The 25,980-nt window shown below is 41.0% G+C and overlaps 1 protein-coding gene across 1 annotated transcript in view; it reads right to left on the reverse strand.

The window, feature by feature from the left end:
- The window catches only part of nrxn2b (neurexin 2b), an 801,338-nt gene that overhangs the window by 424,097 nt on the left and 351,261 nt on the right, over positions 1-25,980 (reverse strand). Inside the window, exons 5-6 of the mRNA XM_030076071.1 lie at positions 24,535-24,558; positions 12,163-12,324 (exon numbers count right to left, since the gene is read on the reverse strand). Of these exons, the coding sequence (XP_029931931.1) occupies positions 12,163-12,324; positions 24,535-24,558 (186 nt within the window). The remainder of the gene's footprint in view (positions 1-12,162; positions 12,325-24,534; positions 24,559-25,980) is intronic.

Raw genomic sequence — 25,980 nt, forward strand, 5'->3', positions numbered from 1 at the left:
AATTGGAGTCAACTTGAATGTTGCTGTTTGCACGCTAACTTAATTTATGGGTATATCAACAAAAGCAATTATGAAAAAAGAGGAACTTTAACCAAAAAGATTTTGCCAATTTTTTTAACTGTTGGAAATTTATCAAGTCAGACAACAGGAGAGAAAACGATGTAATTACACATATTTGTCCAAAGAATCTCCTTTGCTTTTCTTGCCACTTCAGATTTCAGTCGCCTGCTGGATTATAGTGTCTGCAAACTACTGCTTTCCCCAAGTTCTTGCAAATTTGTAGTACTTAGGCTACTGTTGTAATTCAGAAAGAGTTAGGTGAAACTGAATACTGAAAAAACTGAATCTCAAACAAGTCAATACAAGCTTTAAATACTTTGTAAATACAACTAAAAAAAAAATCCATTTTCCTGATGACAAGCAAAATCAGAAGAGCTACTTGGTCTGGTGGCACAAGAGCACCAAGTGTGCTCCATCCTGTTTCAGGCTAGCTTATTTTTACGGCGGCAGAGCGCGTCATGCTTAATGAGTGTACTTACGCGGCTCATTTTGCTTTGAATTCACTTGTATTGTCATGTTTTTTTGCATTCGCACCAATGAATGGCTGTGTCTGTGGGAGGTGGACGTCTAATTTCACCAGACTGCCGCTGTCACTCCTCTGAGTTGGTTAATCTTTTGTCTTTCACAGCAGCTCTTTCAAATGCCCTACAAATTTGTCTCACACACACACACACGCACTCTGTCTTCCACCGCACACCTACACACAGACACAGAAAAGCGCCATATGAACAGATATGCCAGGCTATTCTTGAACTTAAGCCTCCTCTGGTATCTCCTCTATATTGGCCACGCTGCCACATATATACCCCTCTTAATGCCATCATTAGCAGAGATTAGTCCTGGTAATTACCCATGATAACGCTAAAACTGGCAGCTAATAAGGCATGAGCTCGCCTGGCTAAAGGTGTTGGAGAAAGAAAAGCGGGAGGTAGGTGAAAGAGAGAAAAGGTGGTGGGAGGAGGAAAGTAAGAAGGATGGAGAATCTCTATTTTCAGTTATTTAATTTTTATTCACCCACGCGGCTCAGTTAACGACAAATTATTTAAGAATGGCAACCTGGGCGGACGGCGTTTTTTAATGGGCAGTAAACATGTATATTTACCACCCGGTGCACAGTGCATCCAAAGCGGCGCAGCACGACGAATGCATACATTTTCAGTTTAAGTGACCCCGTTGGGAGTTGGGTTGCTCACCCCGGGGTTGTTAATGCCATGTTCAAAACATTTGCAGGCGCAGAACACAGGGAACAGGGAGCGAAGCGAATTAATACGATAAATTAAATCAGAAAATAAATGGAGAGCGGAGGGAGGAGGGGCGGTGGAGAGTGAGTAGACAGGAGGAGAGGCTGAGCAGACTTTCTATATGTACAATGTGACTCCCGGGCCACAATTTGGCCATCGCAACTGATTTTCAAGGTCAGATCGAGTCTGTGCTAGAGTAGGGAAGTGCTGGGGATCATTAATTAAAAGTAACTTGAGAAAGATAACCTGTATTTCAGTATTTCTGTGTTACTAGCATATTAGAGGCCTTTTGCAATGCTTTGGAAAGGGTGAACATTTTCACTATGGATTGCACTGCATACTCCTGTAAATAATTCTGCAGGGTAATAATGGGAAATGACAGATGCAATATCACCTTTACAGTGCAGAAACAACAGATTTTATTTTAATATTGTTGTTTCTTTTTGCCACAACAAAAGAAATGGGTTATATAATTATGCAATAGAAAACAGATGGATGGAATAATACAAAGTAACAAATTGCTCTTCTGAAAAAGTAACTTAATACTTGATTACTTGATTTGAAAAACTGACACATGACTGGTTAGTCACAGTTGGAAAGGATGACGATGCACTGTTACAGAGCTAAGAGCTTTAGCGTCATGCAGTTTTATATAAGATTCATTCATTTTCCAAGTCGCTTATCGAATTAGGGTCAGGAGCTGGAGTTCATCGCAGCAGTCATGGGACAGAAAGCGGAGGAAACACCCTGAACAGGTCGCCAGTCCATCGCAGCACACACACACACACTCACACTCACATCTAGGGGCAATTTAGTATCTGCAGTTCACCTGACTGGCATGTCTTTGGACTGTGGGAGGAAACCTACGCAGACATGGGAGAACATGCAATTTAAACCGTTCACTGCTATTTCAAACAGGTTTGATTTTTCCGAATCAAAGCCGCACAAGTCGTCCATCCCTCACATCTGAATGGAGAGCAGCACTAGCTCAGGCTGGGGCTTTTTCAATTCCTTATCCAGACATATTTCTCTGATTTTTTTTTTTTTTTTTTTTTGTCTCTCAGTGGTAAATATCCTAGATTGATGGCAAAGGACTCCGCATTGCGCGCTTAATGGTACAACTGAGATTATCCTGCTGACTCCTGATGCTTCACTGATGTCAGGGCTTCTATTATCAACAGTAGAGGCAGACAGAAGGAGCTCAGTGTTAACTTTGCTGGCAACCCGAAAAACCATGGCACCCCTGCAGATGTCAAGTGGCACATATCAAACATGTTTCATATTATCGCTGTGGTTATGATCAGCGTGTAAAGATTGAATCATCAGATATTCTTTCCCAACCAAGCCTGCAAAAGATTATTTACCCTCCGGTGTAAATTGGCCCTGGTAATCTTCCAGTAGCTCCACTGCCTAATGAGAGATTAACATATGGAAAAAGAGCAGCTACGAAAAAAAAAAAAAAAAAAATCATCCTTCATGTATGTCTTGGCTTTGATCCAGGGCTTCTCTTGTTTGTTTTGCTGTGTGATCCCCAAATCCGACACCTTGTCAAGCATGTGTCCCTCTGCGATGGCAAAGTGGACAAAAAAGCCGCAATAACCGGTCATTAAGTGTGAAGCCCGGTTGTTTCACAGCATGTTAAGTTTTGTCGTAGTGTCTCCAGCGAGAGAACGCAAGCATGAAGGGATGTAGAGGGAGAAGTGGCCGGGGGTGAGGAGGATCAATGGGGTGAAGTTGGAAGAGAACAACAGGAGGAGAGGAAGGAGAAAGGTGGGAGGAGACGAGCGTGGTGCATGAGAGATGACAGGAGGAGAAAGACAACAAAGGAGACCGGGATGCATGGGAAAATTTGGGAGGCAGGGCCTACCCTGAAAGGTGCAATAAAATAATTTGTTCCTTTGGAAAGCTGAGGGCCCAGATAGCTAGAGCGGTATAAATACAAGTATTCACTCAGTAGTCAGACCATATGCCTTTGTTTATACCTTCAATCCCTTGAGGCTGTCTGGGTTTATAGAAACATCTCTTCAATATGTCCTCCCTGCAAGACTGGGAGGGGTGGTGGGTGGGGGGGGTGGGGTGGGAGCAGCGCTTGACAGCCCATCTAAAGATGCGGTTGCTGGCGAGACCATTCTGAAAGGTTACAAAAAAGTTTCTAACAAGTTGCACAGAGTTAATAATGTCTAGCAACAGGGCTTTTCCTCTCTTTTTATTTGATAAGGTAATCACTTCTGGCTTTGGAATTCATTGACTTGGGGGGAGAAAAGCCACGGGGTGTTTTGTGTTGGATTAACTTCCGTGATTCTTTCCAAATCAGAATGTCTGTGGGCCCGACATGGGTATTGGCTTATGCTTTCTCACTCTTCTGATGGTTCGGCTATCGCAGGGCCAAAGCCATCCTCAGGGGTGACTCCATTGATTTGTTTTGTCATTGAGAAACTCAGTAAATCCAAAACCCTGCAGCCCCAGCAGCACAAAATAATCACTTTTTGCTGATGTGGACAGGGATGTGTGTGTGTGTGTGTGTTCGCTGTGAACCTCCCACACACTATATGCTTGTTTTTTGGGTGAGCTAAGCAATAGCATTATGGACAACCCATCAAATCATACCTCTGAAACATCAATGCAATTTAACATCCAGTGTTTTACATATTTCACATTATTGACCAGTGCGGTTTAAGAAAAACACTAAACAGCATCGCGCTGGCTGTATTGATTGCTGTTGCCTTGTGAAAAAAAAAGCACAACTAAAAAGAAAGCACAAGCAACAACACAGGTTGAATGTTAGTCGCTGACCCAGAGAATGAGCAAAGGCCCCTGTGACACACACAAACGCACACACCGATTTCTAATTTTCTGGCTGTGGGGATGTGAATGTGGTAGGCTTCGCGGAGCCCTCTCGTCTACAAAGTCTAAAAATGAATCTGGATGAGGGGGCGAGTGACGGCTGCGTCCAGAAGATTTTATCGCCCTGCCAAGGTGAGACTCAGAGGATGCTGCAGACGAAGAGATAGAGCAGCAATATGAAGTTGGGAGGACGGAAGGAGAGCGAGCGAGGGAGAGAGGGCAAGGAGGAGGGCGCGAGTATTCAGCCGGTGCATGGAATCAGTCGAAGAAATCAATTTTTAATTTGGCCGTCAGGATGGCAAAGCTGGCGCACCAACAGCTCTACCATGGACTTAATTACATAAAACTGCCCCAAGAAAGGCAAGATGAGAGGCGTCGGGAGAGAGGGGGAGGGAGGTGATGACAAAGGTGGAAAGAGTGAGAAAGACTGGGAGGGAGGAGAAAGAGACGCTGAGAGAGGAAGATAGCGAAAGACTGAGATTGAGTGAGGAGTGTGAAATGTGTGTGTGCAGGGGGGATAGCAAGGTCACCGGGAGAGAGACGGAGAGGCGGAGGTGGCAGAGGAGAGACAGATGGTGAAGTGAAACAGAAGAGAGGAATATGTGGAAACAAGAGCGGGGTGTGAGGGAGTGAGGAGAGGGGGGTAGATATGATTCCACACCCTGCAACTCTCAATGGAAGCTTAAAACACACACATGCATACTGTATATATATATATATATATATATATATATATATATATATACATCACACAGTATATGATCACAACTTTGAACAGGCACACATGCGCACACACACACACACACCAAATAAAAACTTCATAAGGCTTCTGTGCTTTTTTCAGGGCCTCTTTACTCGTCTTGTGCTCCCCTTCCTCCATTGGATTTCTGGCGCCTGGAGGGCGCTGGTCAAGCGTATCAAAGGGGTTTGGCCACGGTGGCAGCATGAAAGCCTTGCCCCGGCCTATAACACCACTGATAATCCAGGGTATGCCACTGAACTACCGCAGGATGAAACACACCGCCGTCTGCCCCCAACCACTGACTTTCCTCAGCGCTTCGAGATACTGCTACTCCACCTGGCTCTCTGTCCGCCTTTCTTCTCGTTGCAGGCTTTGTGGACGGTTAACTTTCCTTCTATCTCTCAACGGTCTTCTTGTTCAGTTTTATCTTTATATACAAAATATTCAAATTCCTGCATCACCCCACCACACTCCCTCTCCTCCAATCCCCTATAGCCCCTCCATGCAGACTAACAAAGAGTACAAGATAGTCGAAAATATTACAGAAAGCTACAGGTGCACAGTATTAGAAGTACAAGAACTTATTCCACTTTTAAACAGACACTGAGACACATAACACAGAAAGCACTAAATCAATAGATTATGTGAGAAAACAAATGAGAATAGAGTTGCTAGGGCTCAGAGTGACAAAGTGACATGTCAAAGTGACAAGTGTTACGAGAGAGAGGTCTAATTGCTACTATTCACCGATTACTGTTTTGGATTTTGGAGAAAATGGAGGCAAAGACTAACCTGGCGCACCAGATTGGACACTATTTGGAAAAGGGCAGGCGCTGTCAGAAAATACTTGGCAGGTGATTGGATGAACCATCTGTCTATCACTGTATTGCAAATCAGATCAATGAACCATGTGATGTAGTAGGGGAGCACAGAAACTGCGCTGAGACTGGACTACTGGGACAATTCCAAAAAGTGGACTGGGCTCTAGAATGTGTCAAACTTGGATCTTCAAATGTGTCTTAGATTAGAACTATCCGAATGTCCTAACAATTACATATGAATATATGAATATCTGCACTTTTATACTTTATACTTTTGTACTTTATACTATCACCTATGGGATGTGTCTTTAAAATTTACATTTAGTACCTTAACTATGGAAAACATTAACTCTATGTACAACTGAACTAAATAAGAGAGTGGTGTGCACACATAGAGGACTGAGCCACAAATATCCTCTGAAAATGATATATCAGCAGAGGTTAACAGAGAGCAAGGTAGCCCTGATACTGAGTTATGAATAGTGAAGACGATCAAGGAAAGGTATGCATAACTGGGGTTGCCTGCTATTCCAAATATATAGTGAAATCACTGAGTCTAAGGATTTAACAAAGATAAAAGGGTAAAAACAGGTAAATATTGAAATAGGTAAGCACAGTCATTTGTATTGAGTTAATTTACCTGATGTGGGACAAAGTGAGAGGGGATAATTGGATCAAGTAACTTGGCAGAGTTGTTTATAAAAATGCTCTTGTAGCCACAAATAACTGAAATCCCAAGATATGCAAAGTTGTTTCTGACAACCCTAAGTGGAGTATTTAGGTATTGCAAATGTTGTTAGGACTGCTGAGTATGAAGACTGATATAACAGCCTGATCCAAGAGATGAAAACTGAGCCGAAGCCAAACTTTTTCTAATTCAAATGTGTTTTCAGCATCGATAGAAATAACGGATTCCAGAGCGGTCTGAGATGGGGCGCACAGAATATTCAACACCAGTTAAATGATAAAGAATGAGTGCTGATTCTAGATAAACCCTGTTTGGTTGGAAGAAACAACAGATAACAAAGTGGCGAACATCCCGTGGGAGAAGCAATTTAAAGTGTCTTTCCGTTTTATTTACTTATTTATTCATTTATTGTTTCTTTTTTAACCAGGAGACAGATACAGTTCTGGTCCAAAGTAGTTAGGAAATTCCCATTTTCAAGGGACTCCAAAAAGACTACTACCAAATAAAGTAGAGCTGTGGAGACAGTTTATTATAACGCTCTGATGGAAACTGATCCCCCAGACATTCTTTTTTAAACCATTTTTGAACTACTAAGAAAGACTTCCCTGAGCCCTTGGTTAGACGCAGAGTCTGCTGAATATAATTTGAACAAGATCAAATTCTGTTTTATATTTTAACTGCTCTTTATACAATGGTATGGGACAACTTGCACACTGCCTATGTTGTTGTGAACTGCGATTAGAAAGGTCTGCTACTGTGTCAAGCTTTGTTTTGCTTCTCCCTTTTTTTAGCTGCAATGGTAATCATTTGTCCCTGCAGTTGGCACTTTTTTTTGTGCTCTATGTTGTTTTCTGTTGCCTTATGTGATTATGTCTGCATACAGGTGCTGTGTCGTACAACCAATTTCAGTACTACTGACAATAAAGTTGTATCGTATCGTATCGTATCGTATCGTATCGTATCGTATCGTATCGTATCGTATCGATAGTCTTTGTAATCATTACCACCTAAGAAGAAATGTGTCTGTTCGGATATAATTTTGAGTCCCCATCTGCTACTAGAGAAGAGTTGAAGCGCCAGTGTTTCTTGAGGGGGCTGAATTAGGAAATGAAAGATCAAGAGTTATCGGAGCATGATCAGATATAACAATACTTTGATATGCAAAAGAATGTTTATGAGAATATAATAACTGGATTGTATGTGTGATGTGCATTTGAGAAGTAGGAATACTCTCTGTGTCATTCATTCATTCATTCATTCATTCATTCATTCTCAAACTGCTTATCCTTAGGGACGCGAGGCACTGCATAAAACCTATCCCACCGCACACTGGGTGGAAAGCGGGGAAACATCTGATACAATCTGATATGCCATTTTCAGAAAGAAGCCTTCAGTGCGAGTGGCAGATATGCTAACTGCACAGGGTTTGGTGGAGGAACAGTCAGGTATGGTCCAGAAGTATCAGTGTGAGTTCAGATAAGGAAGAAGGAATAATAAAAAAAAAATGTTGGGGGAAAAAAACAGTATCATCTGCATTTGGGGCATTAACATTGGCCAGAGTTGCAAGAGTATTAAACAATTTACCTGAGACAGTTAAATACAGACCCTTCTTATATGACAGAATCTTAGAGGATCTAAAAGGTACTTTATTATCACTTAGGTTGGCTACCCCTCGTGCTTTTGCTGGAAAAAAAGTAGAAAAATTCTGCCAACTACTTTTTGTAAATGCAAAAGTAATACACACAAGATAAATGAGTTTCTTGTAAGGCCACTCAAACTGTAAGCTGTTTAAGGTGGGAGGTGATCTTATTTATCTTTACTGAATGATATTTGTCCGTGACATTTCAACTCACAAATCTGAGGCTGCTACCGATTGGAATTTACATGATGTACTGGAGTGCACCCACCCAAGAAGTGTCTGGCAAACCTTGATATTTACTCTCTCAGTCCTACCCAAAGCAGCAAAGAGTAGAATGCATGAACAGAAAAGCCACTATGGGCAAAAAATTGATCAGCTTTCCACCGCAGCCTCCCCCCACCCCAGCCCAAACCCTGATAGCCACTGTATTAAACAACATTCCCTTGTCCATACAAAGATTTTCCATTTTTTTTTAAAACAGGAATTGGTCACTTGTGCCATTTGTCTGTTACACAGTATCTGCTCTACTCCTCTCGACTGTACTCACTTTTGGCACTAGTTGCTTTTCTGGATTTCATTTTCCATTACAGATAGTTTCCCACATTTTCAGCTGATCAACAAGATCAACTGGAAATGGCTGCTTTCACTGAGAGAACTGAGAAATTCTTGAAGAGTATTTTTTTAGGTGGATAGATTATAAACTATGACACAGTTGTTACAAGCTTTTTTTATTTCCTGGTTGCAAGCAGGAACCGGCAGGGCTTCGCTCCTGACTCATCAGTGGTCTGCTGTTTTCACATCATCTCTCAGTATCTTCTCAGCTCGCTTGGAACCACAACCGAGGTGGTCCCAAAAATAGTATCTGGTGCCAGATACTATGCCAAACTTTTAGCCAATGGAAAACCAAAGAGAGTAGGAATGATGTTAGTAGAGCTGATACAATGAAATGGAAAAGCGCCATTACAATTCTGCTGTTTTGTTGTTTTAGGGTGTAATTCCATTCTTCCATTGGTGCACTCACCAAACGTGATGCTGCCGCTACAGTGGAGCTCAGTGGGAGGCAAAAGCGAGCTCTCCGTTTTCCATGCTGGATTTCTGCACGTTTGTTAAAAATTGTAAATGGGTCTACAACGAAACCCTTGGTGATTTATTTGTAGCCGTTCACAGTGAAACGTAACAGGAAATGCCTCTGTTTTAGACAATTTTCTATTTAAATGCCATTGCAGCTGTGATGAAAATATTTCTTAGTGACATGGGTTCACTTTTGGCTATAGTTAGCTGCGGAATAACAAACATACATCAACAACTGCAATACAAATCACCATTCTGTGGTTTTAAATAGTGTTTCTTGGACACTTTATTTAGTCTGAGTCTTAAAATCCTTTTCTCAAAACAAGTGAAGGAATTATTCAATGGAGCATTGTTTCAACTTGTAGTAATAATTTGTTGCATAAAACAGGATGCTATTCAAACTGATGGAGTGATTCACCATCTTGCAAGGCATCTTGTTTAAAAAAAATCTCCATACATGTGAAACATGGGAAGGATGCAGAATTTTCTCACCTTGTTGGCATTTTTTCACTTAATGCAAGACTGAATAAGTGTATAAACATTTTTCTTTGCAGGGCAGCCTGAAAACCAAAAGGCTAGTTGAAAAATGCAGCCTTACCCAACTAAATCAAGTCCCTTAAGGTTAAACAGGAATATAAAGGTTTAATACATAAACACCCAAAGCTTCAGTTATTGTCTTTAATCTCTTTCTTTCCCTTTCACCACCTCTTATCTCTCCCTCACCACTTCACTTTTCCAGCCCTTTTCACTGCACTAAAAATTGCAGCTGACAACTGCTGTCTGTTATTCCTGGAAACATTTTCTCTTTCCATTACATTACAATACAAATTCAAAGCACATACTTTATTCATTCTTCCTCTTTCGGCCATTTCTTCCTCATTTTCTCTTCGCGGCATCTCCTCTTGCTAGGCTAATTATTGGGAGATCACTCATTCTGTCTGACAGTCTCTTAACTGCTGTGCTCTCCAACCATCTGCTCTGACTTTCCTTTCGCAGAACTTCGCCCACATCGCTTCTTCACTTTCACTTTCACCTCTATCTTTTGCCGTCAATTCTCGCCTTTGTCTGCTCTTTCTCTATTCACACCTCTCCCCTTCCCTTTGCTTTGTCTGTCTGTACATTGACTGTAAATCCAGGCTTGTCTTGATGAGGGAGAGGATAGTTAAATGCCTTGGGAGGTTTAAGACCCACTGGGGATCCTTCTGATAGCAACCCAAATAATGAAAATGTAATTCTACGGGCATAATTAAGTTAGAGATAGGGCGATTACTGTGCGATCCATTAAAAGTGATGGCAAAAGTAATTACTTATTCAATCAGCCTGGTTTTATGAAGAAACACGATGGCGCCACGTTGTGTCGCCTCCATACAAGTCATTACATTTACAAGGGCGTAATACTTTAAGCTGTGATTGGTCCTCCTGTCAGCCTGTTAAGCTGTGACTTAAAGCCCGGGTGAAAATAAAAGTCATCTCTTGCCAAAGTTAAAGGAAATAAAGTTATTTTATATGGCAACCGTCCTCTTACACATGAATGGTAGAGTGAGACTATGCACAAGTGTTTGCATGCTGGCACGGCTGCGCACATGTAAATGTGAATGTGCATGCGTATGTGTTTATACTATCCCACTGTGGCGTATGTGGCGCCTGTGGAGTGTGTTTGGTCTGCTAGTGTGGGAGGTGTGGCGATCAAGGAAGGGGGGAGGCACAGTAAACACTAGCGAGAAACTCATGATGCGTCTGACACCTCCTACTCTCGCATATGGTATTTCTGTCTGCACAGATGGGCGATCCTCAAGTGACAGTGGTGACACAAATGTGTGTATGAGAGTGTGAGTGATGGTGGTGGGAAACTTACAACAAAGGCAAACTTGCTTGCTTCACAACAAACCACTGTTTAACACATCGCCACATATAAATGTCAAGAATGCTTGCTGTGGCCTGTTTTATTTTTCATAGTGCAACATGGCCACATGACCTTAAAAAACCAAGGTCCACATAAAAAGCATGGAATCCGTGGATTCTATACATTTTGGCATTTATCCTGCGGCTTAATTGCATAAGTATTTTTGGGTGCGTCTTGTGATGAAACTAATTTAGTCAACCGACAAATCAGCGCATGCTGATAGGTCACAAGTTTCCCGTTATCTCTAACCTCCACCAGCTCGTTCCAGCTTCATCCAATCACAACCTGACTCTTTCATACAGCCAATCACTTGTAAGCTGTCAAACTTTAAAAGTGCTCTCTCTCTCTGCTGTCATTTAGCTGTCATCTCAGCACCGTGGCGTTTCGTGAACGTCCTCCACATCGTCACCACCTCATCTGTGGGTGGCAGATCCATCTCCAATCAAATCATCCGATCAGAAGTTCCCGCTCATGAAGACATCCCATCATCGCGCTCTGCGCTGCTCATCACCACCACCAGTGTCTCGGCTCCAGGAGCAGTTCTTTGACATATCAAAATCTCCTAGTTCATGGGATCACCTCCCATGGCGATCCTGTCGATCTAAGTGCCAAAGACTATTTCACGATAAAACATAATCTACTTCACATTTCTCTCATTCAAACATGACAAATAAAACTCCCTGAGTGTTGGAGATTAAGACACTCCCAATCCCACCATCTTTAATCATTTTTCAAGACCTCGCCAACCTAGCTAAATAAATATCTGTAATTGCTTAATTCCACTTTAGCTGGTAACAAAATATTATCTTGGGGATTAAAACAGACTCAATCAAAAAAAAAAAAAAAAAAAAAAAAGAAATGGAGACTTTCACAAAGTAACAAGGCTGATCACACAAACATTTTCAACCATTTGCAGATGATCTCACACTGGGGGTCAGTGTGTTAAAAATTACAGGCCAGTAATCCTGCACACACTGTGGTGGCCATTGCCGATGCAGTGTTTACTTCAAAAATGTCTACAACCATGTTTTGTTTTCATACTAAATTTTGGCAGGCTGCAGCATGGAGATAGAATAAATTTGTGAGCATGCATGTAATATTTCACCACCGTAGATAAGTTACACAGAGACTGCACCCTCACACAGCCACTTACGTCTTTGAGACAGCCCATGAAGTTGTTGCTGACTGGAGATCCGGGCAGGTCGGCAGTGTTGGGGCTCCCTCCAATGTAGAAGAAGTCGTCGGAGCCCAACATGGTGTAATCTTCCTGGGTGTATCCAGTGGTGGTCAATATACCATCCACTGAAATGGTCACCTGACATAGGCACGGCCCAAAGGAGACAGATGAAGGAAAAAAAGAAAGAAAGTAGTGATAGACAGAAATAGAGAGAGAATGAGAGAGAAGAGAAATTAGAAGAATGAGGAGGAGAAGAAAGGAAGAAGTTGGATTAAACACCGGTGATAGGCGGGGTCGTCCCCTAAGTGGTGTCGCTCGATTGGTTGCTTTTGGTGCCGGTCAGAGTGGGGGCTTTCACTCCAGAGTGCAGTTGCTGAGGTTGCAGTGATGGGGCAGCGCTGTGCTGACTGTCCAGTCACTGGCAGCAGTGGACTTAGAAGTACTCTAATTCTTTACTTACGTATGTAAAAGAAAAAAAACAAAACATACACTATTCAAAACTGTACACTACTCTGAGAAATGGTCCTAGATTTAAAATTCAGTTCAAATAAGGAAACTGATGTTCTGAAATTTAGTAACCTTTGTCATCAAAGGTTACATGAGTAATATGATATTTAAGTATATTTCTAATGCATTAACCTCTCCGGATTTAGCCAAAGCTGTCAGTGGTCTTTTTTTTTTTTTTTTAGCTTTGCTTTTTTTTGTTTCCACAGAACGATGATTGGATCCACTTACCACTTAGACAGGAATTACACCTCAGCCTTAGCCTAAATGCTCTCTCTCTCTCTCTCTCTCTCTCTCTGCCCTGTCTTTCCTGTCTCTCTCCACTGAACCTATCTAGTAAAGCAGAAATGCCTGAAAAATAATCTTACAAGAAAAAGATGTATATATAAAAAAAATACTGGATTGAAGCCAAAAAAGTAATAGTTTTATAAACAGATCACACTGTGTGCAAAATGTCTTCCTTTCATGAAACTAACAAGTAACTTGAGGTTTCAGATAAATGCAGTAAAGTGAGAAGCAGGGCACTTGCCCTGAAATATTTTCTTAAATTCCATAAAATGGAAACATGAAAGTAAAACACAAGTACCCTGAAAACTGCACTAAATCGAATGCTTAAAACTGCATGAAACTGAGAGGAAGTACCTAATTATATTGGTAGTAATAGAAGCCCATTTTTAAAATATCAACTGCCTTTTTTTTAAAAGGGCATAGCTATTCTGCAAAACTCCCCAGCTGAACCACTTCTCATTCAAGGAACTGTTAAAAATAACCTCCTTTTCAATATTTAATTGCCTCCAGTCTCGCCTTTTGTGCAAGGTTACACATTTTGTGCAGAGCGTTTGATCGCTAACAGAGCAGAAAGCGCCGGGCGGAATCAAACACACAGCCGCAAGCTGATGATGGGAGATAGTGTGGATTGAGGTGTGGAAGTAAGACTTTGTCTCAGGATAAAGATGCATGAACTACGTGTTTTAGAGGCTCCCCCAGGCTTTTCCGAAGGATGATTGTCATTTTTAGTTTATTTATTTCATTTTTGCAAATGGTGTTTCCATGTATCATGTCTATCTGTCTGTAAAATATTGAGTCCCTTGAATTTCTGGGACACAACTCACCTGAGCAAAAAGAGTCATTTTGATTTCACCTAAGTTTGACAATAACACTGAGCTGAGATGAGGAATCAACTTGTTGTACTACACTTGATAAGATGAGGTGGAGGAACTTTTTAAAATGTAACACCAGACTCTGCCTCAGTAGTTCAGGGACTATCTGGGGAATGAAAAGAAATTACATGTGAAATATGATCACTTGAAGTAAGAATGAAGCCTAAATGAAAAAAAGGGGTTTCCTTTTTTCCATCATTCATAATTTTTTTTTTTTTTTTTTTTTTTTTAGCAGGGATCACAAATGAACACATTGTCTTTTCACATTATACTCATTACAAATGCTAATGAGTGTTATTTGGCTAACTGAGTTACATCATACTGTAGCTGTGTTTGCTACCAGTGCCACAGCTATGCTGCTATACAGCATCCTGCCAAGCAGTTTCATTTGGAAGGGACTTGTGCAGTTAGCAACCAATTTATAGTCTAATTATCCTAATAGAGCTGGCCGGGGCAGTGGTGAATCTCTCCAATCTTTGATTCAACATCTGTTATTCTGCATAAATGTTGTAGTGTACATTGCATAAATACTGTTCTGTACAGAGGCTCAAACTCAGCCATCTGTTTGTTTTTCATTACCTTTTGCACACTGGAATGTGATGCTAGCAGAAATTGCACCCATTTCTACATAAATCCAACAGTATACATTACATATTTAAATTAGATTCTGTGTATTGATGACAATACTCAAAAGTGCATATTGGAGCTGTCTGAGAAGCTGATGTACACAGCTGATTCACTGAATGTGAACTGGCTTTACTAAGACAGAGGGATATCTCAAATGTGACTTTTGTTTGAACACTTTTGAGGCATTATTTTACTTGAGTGAAGCTTTCATTAGTGCATGAATTCCAATTTGGGAAACTCAATGTGAGCGACACATTTCCACAACCATGGCAGCGTAAAACCTTTGCAACTGCACTCAACAGATCAGTCCCCCACCTGAGCGCTCGACTTTTTTTTTTTCTTTCATTATTTTTTTTATTTTTTTTTTATGTTTGCATTTTTTTCCGTACTTCCCTTCTGAACAGGGCAACTCATTTTTATGTCTGCTGTTGCTACTTGGTGAGAAAGAGGGGTCATATTGGCCTGACGTGACTGGCGTAAAGAAACTGGTAGTGCTGGGGCCGTCTTTGGTGATCTCGGGCGGGGCTCTCAATGGGCTCGTCTGACCGCCACTTCAGTGATCCCACAACTGAGGAGAGAGACCTAAGGGGGGTGGCTCAGGAAGAGGAGGAGGAGGAAGGCGGACAGGGGGGGAGGTGGGGAGTCACGCTGTCGAATGCGATTCATAAAAAGCTTTTACGGACTCTGGCCTAAGCCATTTACCCTTGGCATGACCCCCTCTTGAGTAAGCAGATAGGATGTGAGACTTCAAAGGGTGTAGATATAACCTGCAAAGCTGTTAGGACATTAAAATGTTGACTAAACTGCTGAAGAACACCATCAGCTATCACTGCCAAGGTTGGCTTTGAAGGTGTATGTGTGTGTGTGTGTATGTGTGAGTGTGAGTGTGTGTGTGGGGGGTTCTTTTTACAGAGCAGTAGTGGGTTGTTGATGATACAGGCGGGAGTCCTGGAAGGGCTAGCCCACCAAAGAGCCCGCTCATTAGCGCCATTAGCTGGTTGTTAAAGGACCAGCGTTGGCCAGCTGCCAGACACCTGTGAGGTTTCCAGCTGAAAGAGGGAAAATGAGAGGTTAGCAACATTTTCTTTTGGCACTGACTTACCACTACTTCACGTCCCTCCTCAACTGTCTTGCCCTCTCCTTGCACTCCATATTGTATCCTCTCATAGTTCTTCCATGCTTTCTGTACGTGGAGTGTAGGTGAATGCCAAGAGCAATCATACTCAGTCCAGTCATTGTGTGATCAGATGCGGGCAGAAAAACTGCCTGAGACACTACAGGTCAGGGATCCAAAATAAACACGCAAAAATTTGTAAGACAAAATTAACAACGCCAAGACAAACAGATTGTTTGCCCCAAGGGATCTTAGCAATTATTCATAAGTGTTAGCTAGTGTTCACTCCAACCAGACTGCACACTCATCCCACTGACTAGCGTTACAAGCAGTTGCATCACTAGCCAGAAGACAGAAAGGGTGATGACATCACAGGTTGCAAGTTGAAATTCCTTGGTGTTGCTGGCGAGAAGCTGTGCAGTCTGGAGGAAATTAGAAGGCACCTCCGACTGCTAACTGGAGATGGAATGTTCTTTAAATGAATCCAAGAGAAATAATAATCATGATCTCTGCAGATTCCTTTGACTGAGGATGGCACTACCCAGCATGGAGAAACTCCCACTGGGGTGAATATTGCTACTGTTGATATATAAAGGACCATTCCAGTGATTCTCCATGGTTAGCATACTACCTACAAGATGTTTCTGCTAATCTTTTCCTAAAGCAAGCAGGCATATTTCAGAGTGCCGATATAATTTTTCTTACCTTAAATCCAGCTATTGGTTACCATTCATCCTACTGCAATGTGAATATCAGCTTTCAGAGACTTCAACTTTCTTCACACCACTATTCCATCACTGTAATAAAGTCATCCACATTAGTTTTCCTAAAAGCAGCAGCGTTGTTGTGTTTTGATTACTTGAAATTGGGGCGGTATGGACAGTGAAACTAGCCATCCACCACAGAAAATACTTTGCTCTATACAGCCAATAATCCGTTCTGAATTGCAGGTGAATTGTAGTAAATTGGCCAAACATCCCAAATCACTGGTATGGTCCTTTAACAATCTCAAGAATGCAAATTAAACAAAGTCAAGGCCCCTCCCTACAGATTTGTATCTAGACACACTATCTTTGGGTAGCTGTTACCCCCCTGAAATGATGTAAGCACTGACAATACATAACCACTGACGGCAGCGACACTTTGGTCACTGCAGTAAGTTGGCTCACAGGCTCATAACTCACAAGCCAACACTGTTGACGCCATGATTAAACCTTCACTTGGACACATGCCTTTATGGCTTGTGCAATGGAAGATCTTACTCCATTCATTTGTGGCCATGACAGCCTCAGGGTACAGGCTGTTATAAAGGTTAGGAATCACGCTCAAGTAACAAGACTCTTTTTTCCCCCCTGTCAAGTGCACGGTGAGGCAGGCATGAGGCAGTTATCTCTCTGATTACACACAGATGAGGGCTACAGTATGCCTTGAAGGGCTTTATGGAATAAGTCAAATCAACTCTTTTCCATGTCAGCTAAGCAGGAAGTCAAACTATCCTGATGTCTTACTTAAAAAAAATTGATTAAAACTATCCATATGTGAGGGAAAATGAGATGAAAACTAACTAACACAAACCTTTGTTGACAAAACTATGATGAAATATCATATTTTGTCAATAAATGAAAATTACAGAAATGATTACAGAAACTCTGACTTCAGTTTGTAAGGGAACAGTTATATGGGAAAACCTTTTGATATTAAGTACAGTATAAAAACAAAGGCTGGATACAACAAACAACATTTTATAATGAGAAATGTAGATCAATCTATATGTATAAAGGTCACTACAAATAATTTGATATGGAATTTATAAATAAAAAATTATTCATTAGAATTAGACTGCAAATTTTGTTTTCATCGATTAAAACCATTGAAGGTTTTGTCAACAACAACTAAAATGAAATTCAAATGATTAAAATGTGACTCAAACTAAGATACATTTTAGTCAAAAGACAATGGCTAAAACTATACTGGTGTAAACAAAGTATAGAGTTATTTACTAAAGAGGCAAAGAGGCTATTGGTGGCAATCCTCATGACAGATATTGGGTGAAGTGACCAACGGGACAAACTACCAACATGTCTGATTAGTCCTACATTCTATATGCCCTTTTACCAGAGACATTTTTATGGTACTAGTCACAAAGCGGTGGACACAGCAAAGGAGAATGTGGCAAGACAAGTTATCAGGCCAGTTTCATTTCATTTTAACCTGTTTTTTCCTTCTCTGGAACTGGCGTAAAAGCAAAGTCAGTAAAGGTTATTTTTTTATAGAGCCAGGTGACATTAGGACACAAAGTCCACCTGAAGTCATTTTAAAGTATCCTAATGCTTCCCTCTGGTAGAAAATGATAGCAGTTCAGGGAAGGTGAACCTCCAACATTAGCTGCCTTGGGAACCTGCTGTTACCAAAAGCAATCAGAATTTGTTTTCCTCCCTGCCCAATGCCGATAGTTCAAAACAGGCAAAAGTACCTCTTGAAAAATTGGATCGAGATGCACTAAATGAAATGTCGCCTGTGTCTTTTCCTTGAATGTACCATCGGACTGTCTGCATCGGTAACTTTGGGTCAAAAGCATACACATCCTCATGTAAGGAAACCACCAAACTTTGCTAGGTAAATATCACTTGATGCAATGCCTTTGTGGTTCCATTACTTTTCATTAGGGGCAAATATTAATAAAAATGAACCAAAACAATAAACGTCATCTGTGAAACATTAAGCTTTGGGGATTTTTATCATTTTTCCAGTTGACAGTGCAACTTCCACAGATACTTTGTAAATCTTTCCATCTCACTGTTGCTGGACCACAGTAATGAAAATGGTGTGAAATCAATCACATTGTCACCCTGCTGATAATAATTTGATACTGATATAGTGGGAAAATAACTTTTTCAGACTCTCCTTTATTTACATTAAACATCAACTTGACAGCCCATTTCATCTCGTACCAAACCAAAAGTTGACTGTGATGATGTTTTCAAGAGAACTGAATGTGCAGAACAGCAGTTTGGCCTGAGAAGAACTGGTTTTAGTAGCATGATGACAGTTTCTCTCTGGAAACAGACTTTAGCATGGTAAACGGAGGGCTGTAAATAGAAATATTAAAGGATAAATGGTGGATAAATACTATTTGTAATGTTCTTGACTGCTCTGTTCCTTTCATCATTCTGCCTGCATTGAAACTAATAAAATGCACAGAGAAGAAATCCACACTTGGTCTGAAAATCTGGCAACGCAACAAGCAGTGGTTATCTATTCCTTAACACATCTCGAAAAACAGGGCTAAATCATGACACAGCAAGAGTAACAGTCAGACCCCAACTTAAAAGCACATTTCCTGGCTCTACTGAGTCTCTTACTTTTTTATCCAGCTGCTCAAACGCTTCAAGCCTTAGTACAATACTCAGGGAAACCAAAGATAGCAAGGCTTGGTTGATTTGTGCTGAGCCATGTGTCCCACACATCAGAGAATCCCAGACAAGAGTTGTTTACAGCTGAATGTACCGTGCAGGGATTGACACAGCTCAGAAGTTCAAATCGTGCCAAGCATGCCATTTTAGGAATTCACACTGCCTGATTGGCTTTCTAGAATAGACTGTAGTAAGGGATTGCAACATCTTAATATTGAAATCATCATCTTATACTCCAGTACTTTTCTCTATCTACTATCAACTGCATCAAAAGCAGCCGTGCTTCTGCGATTGGGCTGCACGTACGGCATACAGTGAAGTACAACAGTGAACTCCCCTGCTCTCATAGTACTCAGTCCTGTGGTGTGCTCAGCTGAGCGTGTCACTGGCTCATTGACCATGTCTGACTCCAGACTGCAGGCCGCTGGCTAGTGAGGGCTCCGCTGAGTGGATCCTCTCTCATGAAGTCAACAGGGGTTGACATGCTTCCAACTGCGCGGAGAAAAACACCGACCACGTTTACATGCACACAGAAAATGTGACTGCAGTTCCATTAACTCAATAATGCGAGTAGGCCAGGACCCAAGTAAACACCATGGTCTGATCACGTTTGTGTGATAATGTGAGTGAGCATTAGCTCTGATTTTACTGGCATTAACAGGACCAATCAGAGCATGCATACAGCTTAATCAAATTTCCTAAAGTATAAGCTTGAAATACCCATACAGTTCGTTGCATGTCAGCTGGGTCATTAGGTCAGGTGCCACTTCATAGAAATCATAACTCATGGTTAAATTGCACTGTTATCTCAGGCTTCTGCCAATAGTTGCATTATTGGCTATGTGTAAACATAACAACTGAAACACATCAGGGTGCCCCCACACCACACACACACACACGTAGAGAGAGAGAGAGAAAGAGAGAGAGAAACTGAGCAAGCTCACTGGCTCATCTACTCTCTTTATTGATTTTCAGTGTTCTGGCAGCAACTTTAGTTGCTGACTGAGGGCGAAAAAAAAGAAATGAGGAACAGCTACCAGAAGATAAGACAACTAGCTACTGTTTCCATGAAGAAGTGCATCAAAGTGAAGCCAGGCAGTATGTTTTTGATAGAGGAGTTGTGGAGAGGTATCAAAGCAAGTCTTGCTGGCAGCTTAAGTTAGCCATATCCCCAGTACTAAGGGGAAAAAAAACGAGTTGTACGCTTTACAGTGTTCCAAGCTATCTCCTGTCAGGCCTTCAACACGTACGATGGAAGACAGCTTTGTGTGAGCCACTCATGCTTATAGTGCACTCATCCTCTATTTGGGAATACAAAATCACCCCAGCTCTAAAAGGCAGTGATTTTGGGGATCCATCTAAACTTTCAGCGAGCATCCGTAGCTTTCTTTTTTTTTATACCTTACACCTTATACCTTACACCTTATACCTTATACCTTGATGTGTTCAGTTTCATGCACAGAAGAAGTGAGCTTACCTTTGAAAATGAATCACTTACCCTTTTTTTTTGCCGCTACATCTCATTACTCTCAAGAGAGGCTTCTTCAGACTAATGCTCATTACTTACCAGCAGAGAGAGCTTTGACTAGGGGAGACAATGAGCTATTATTCGGAGTTAGTAATCAGTCTTTGTCTATTAATGCATTACAACATAAGTTCACAAAAGAACAATGCATTACGAAAAAAGGCCATGCACTTTGATCCTTCCTTCACCTAAGGTCAAAAAAACAGACCAATGCGGAGGAGGGACGCTGAAGAGAAAGAGAGAGAAGGGCTTCCCATTCAGCGGTGGAGTCCTCTGGTAGGTGTCTGGCAGCTGGCCAAGTTGTACTGACCGGGGACAGTTCATGATGAGAGGGTCCTGTCCTTCAACAGCAAATATGGAATCTGTAGCTTGGTGAGGTGAACCACCATGGGCCGTCTAACTACGCTACATCCCTAGGTTAGTTAGGGGTGGGAGGCTTGTGGCGACAGCCGATTTGGAATCTTGTGTTAAGGGGAGGGGGAGAGAAAGGGGGGAATGCTCTATATCTGTGTGACGGAGAGTTAAGGGGTTGGAGGGTGAACGAAATCGGTTAGTACTTTAGTCAGTAAGGGAAAGTCAGACACAAAAATGGTTGTTAGTACAGTTACAACAAAGGTTTGATTCAAACAGTAGATTAGTAACACGTTTGTTTTAGTAAATTTAGTAGAGGTAGTAGCATAGGAGTAGGCGAGGATTCTTTAAAAGTCCTCTGCAATTTGATTTGCTCAAACCAGATCCAGATTTGGACTGAATGTGTGTTATTTCATGTGACAAGGGTTTGTTTTGGTTAAGAAGAAACAAAATGAATCCATCCAAGCTAATAGGGTGACACACAAGCCATGCACTTAAATGGCAAGATGACAGGAAGAATGGGGAATGAGGGAGAGTTCCATTAGACACAACACAAACAGGTCGACTATCAAAATAAATAAATTTTTAAAAAAAAATATATATATATAAAAATTAAAGAAAAAACAAACAAATAAACCATTTGACAAGATGCAGCAAATGGGGAATCAAATTCAGATTTAAAAGCGCACCACAACACCAGACAAATGGGAAAAAAAGGAATAGAGCTTTGAGGTTAAGGTTCTGACTGGCACGCAAATGCAACAAAAAGGAAAAAAAAGAAGAAAAAAAAAAACATCCAGACACGCGTGCAAAAGACTGACACGCGCTGGGCTAGAGCAGCGGTTACACCCTGTGAGGATGCTGATGTCAACAGGTTCTAGCCAATAGTCGCATGCAAACAGGGTGGAGGGACACAACCACTTGATACTGTCAGTCTGGTGGTGAGAATGGGGGAGGTCGGGGCCAATGTTGACAATCACGGATGATATCGAGGGGAATGAGAGGGTTTTTTAAAGAATTGGGAAACCTGAGAGGAGAGAGAGGGTATCCCTGTCTGCGGTGAATAGAGTAATCACTGTTTGAATGGTAGGAAATACAAAACCTCCGCTCACACGTCCTTAAAAACTTATTACTGCGATTACACAGCCTTTAGCGCTCTGTCACAATATTTCCGATGCAAACTTCAAATTGCCTCGTCACTTGCATCAGTGTGAGCCGAAGCTGATACTTTCGATACACTTTTCAGCAGTTTTGTCCAGCTCCCACTGTGCTATGATAGATTGGCCAGATTTATTCCTTGGGGCATCAATCCTCTATTCACCCAGAAAATGAAAAGCTGTCTCCCCTCTTACCTTTTCCCTTTTATTGTTTTAGCAAGATAAGGTGTGAGGTCATTATTCATTTTAGTAGGTTAATTTTGAAGTTAAACTTAAAAGTCAAAGGAAAAATAAAGTCAAATAAAATAAATTAAAGGTAACAAGAGGGCGTGGCTAACGTGTTTTATGGCCATATTGATAATATTAGGACAATTGATATATGTATGTATATATGTTAGCCATGATATATACATATACATATATGCTCAGTGCAATCTGTATATCAAAAACGAAAAAAAAAGAGAAAGAAAAGGAAAAAAAGGATTAGGGGAGTCAAGTCTCTTCATGCAAGGGGTGAGGCCAGTAAACTAAGAAGTATAAAGTTAGTGTTAGTGTTAATGAGGGATCGGTCGCACACAGCTCAGACTTTCCCAGAGATTTCCCTCCATATTTTGCGGCAACACATTGGCAATTCCACTGAAAGCAAGTAAGAGTTACCACAACTAGATGGCAACGGTGGCCTATCAGTGCACCCCTGAGGCTCACTAAGGCCTTCAGCCTGAATAACACTCATTCTGAAAGAAATCCTAAGAAAGGCTTGTCAGTATCAGTCACACACTGTTACGGATATTTTTTCAAAACTCTTCACGTTTGCAAGTTATTTAAGCAATCGCACCCCCACTTTGCAGCTTAATGAAGGTATAATTGTCATTTTGCTTTCCATAATGAGCCAACACTGATACTTTTTTGTTTGCTTATTTATACACCTTAAATTAAAGGGACTACAATAACACATGAAAGCACCAATTGAACTTTGGTAGTGTGTTGGGTTGCACAGGGATCTGGGGTGTGATGTGACTCCACATGGTGGTGAAATATCCTCATTCATTGCTCTGTGCTCCCCTGGGCTGATAATCCACAACGCTGGATTTCTATCTCTTCATTCACCTCCATAGTATGACAAAATCACTCCTAAATTAACACTTGTAGCACATAAACAAACACAATCAAAGTGGATTATGCCAATATAAAAAACAAGTCCAGGTACCCATTTTTTATGTAATCATAATTACTTGTGTAAGTACTATCAGGTCATTTATTCCTTGTGCAAGGTGGAACTTTTCTGCAGACACTACCTGCCGGATCTACTTTCTCATTAAAGTAGGAAAATAACAAAAAGAGAGGTGTTTAATTTCTTCAAACAATGGGTACCAGGAGTTGTTGTTTTTTCCATATTGGCAAAATCCTCTTCCACTTTTAGCACATTAATTTATGTGCTAAAAGTGTTACTTTGGGACTTGTTTTGTAATGGAAGTGAATGGAGAGATACAAATGCAACATTTTGGTTCAGTGGCCCAGGGCAGCATGGAGCATCTAATGAGGGTATTTCACCACCATGTGGACTCGCATCGCATCCAGGCAACTTTACAACCCAACAGTCCACCAAAGATCAATTTTGCTTTAAGATGCAGGCCTGGGAAGAGCGTCATCTTGGCTATAAATCAGCCTAAGGCCACTAATGGGATCGAGCCCTCATTTGAGGCCTACTTTACAGTGAGGGCTTTGGCCACTCAATCAGGAGGTGTACAGTAAATACTCTTCATCACTCCATAAACTAGAGAATGGCCAGCACATTAGGTCATGGTCCCCAGGTCTAACTGAGGCAAAATAATAAGATGCTCTCCTAAGTGCCTTTGCTGTACCTCCCCTGGTGTTGTAAAGTTGGGCGAAGCTCAAATCCAGTGTTTATTTTCACTATTTTTTTTCACTCCCTGTCACTGGAATTGCCATTGTAGGGTATATCTCTGATGGAAAAGGCTGCTGTGTACGCTCACTTCATAAAGTTCTTCAAAGAAAATAAATAGGGAGGAAACGGAGAATAAAGTAAAAGATAACTCTTATAATACATTCTCTGATACTCAATTGAGAAGAAGGCATCTTCCATAATGATTCTTTATTTCTTCATACGGATAGTGTTTGAAGTTAAAGAAATGAAAAATAAGTAAATAATAAAGGGAGGGGGAAAAATAGCAAAGCAAAAAACATTCTTAAATTTTGAATTTTGTGATTTATCCTTTTTTGGGCAGACCTCTTTATATGAACACGTTAAATTATTTCAGGAAGGGGAGAATTGGATGGTATAAAAAAAGCAATAACAGATAAAGAGAGGGCTAAAAGAAAGACATAGAGAGGTGGAGTTTTTTGGCTACCTTGAAATTGATGGCGGATTGTACTTTCAGTAAAGCAAACAGAATAGAAAGAGGTAACGGAAAACCCAGGGCAAACCAAAGTATAAGACAATTAGAATGATATCTACCATATAATGCAGTTTGTTTACCATAGCGTGTCCAATGCCTGCGTGCTTCAGGAGAAAACAGGGGGAGGAGAAAGAAAAAAAATAATGACAAACCGTAAACTCAATAAAACACACCTCAACCCAAAAAAAAAAGAGGAAAAAAAGAATCGCCTTTGGCAAAAACAGCTTCTCTCCTCAATAGGCGATGAGAAACCAAGCAAAAATTCCTTGTAATAGTCAAATATAAATTAAAAAAATATGTTTTTACTATTGCTAATATATCAAATCATCCAAATAAAGAAATAAAGAAAGTAATACTATAGCTCAGTTTTGTTTTAAAGGGTCATCCACAAATCAAATAATAAAGGAACAAAAAGGAGTAAAACAAGAACAATACATTTGTTAGTATGTAAGTCGCAAGTTAAGTAGAGAAAACAACAGATGGTTCACATTCCGTGAATGACACAGTGTTAGTCGTTCAAATCAAAAAAGGTAAGGGAAAAGAAAATTCACCAAAGAAAATAACCAAATTGTAAGAATTCTGAAGCTTGTTGTTAGTAAAAGAGACAAGAGTTAGCAAATCAACTTCCACATAGAGGGGTTTGGGGCAGTTTTGAAGGGGAGGTTTGTTTTGAGTGGGTAAGGGAATGAAGGAAAGGTACATCAGTATTAGTAATCACTCAGATAGTCTAATCTGGTCAGTGGGCGTGGCTGGTGGGAGGGTCTAGTCCATCAAAATAAGGTGTTCCTTTGCACTGGGTGAGGCCAATCGTGTTTTGATCGCTTGGGGAAGGTGGACATCCCTGAGCGAAAGGCTTCAAGACTTCGTTATTTGAGCTACTGTACAAGTCAAAGAAAAAGTGCAAATGCTGAAACAATATCAGTCTAAAATCAGCACCAGGTTATGGTTACTACTACAGTGCATTTTCTGTGTTACAGTAAGTGACATAGAATCATCAGGGGCATTGAGGAGAGAAAAATTAACTGCACGTTTCTGGAAAGTCAGAGAGAGAATGAGCGTGAGATAGAGAGGAGAAGACAGGTGCAACAGGGGAAAGTGAAGTCATGCATTGCCTCCAGTGTGCAGGTGTTCGCTGCAGTCTGAAAGAGAAATAGATATATCTTCAGTCATTTAAGTCATTTCCAGAACAACAAAGAACCATACTCACAGCCCCTAGGGACAGAGAGAAACACACACACGCGAAATGAAATGTGAAATGGTTAAAAAAAAAAAAAAAAAAAAATGGAACCTTGTTATGTATTTCTTGCCGAGCACTTGCAAATTTGCACTGGCTTCCTTGTAAACCTCTGAGAGAGTGGTCTTGTTGTGGAAATGAACTTTGAAATGATGAAGCCACTGGGCGATGTATTTCTGGAAGGTTTGTCTCACATGTCTCGGTTTCTTTTTTGGCGTGAAAGCGGCGCCGGGTAGCTTTGCATGTTTGGCAGCTCCCGTAATGGCAGCGAGCGAGGCGATGGCTGGAAACT

This window comes from Myripristis murdjan, chromosome 18 (assembly GCF_902150065.1).
Source record: "Myripristis murdjan chromosome 18, fMyrMur1.1, whole genome shotgun sequence".
Lineage (NCBI taxonomy): Eukaryota > Metazoa > Chordata > Actinopteri > Holocentriformes > Holocentridae > Myripristis > Myripristis murdjan.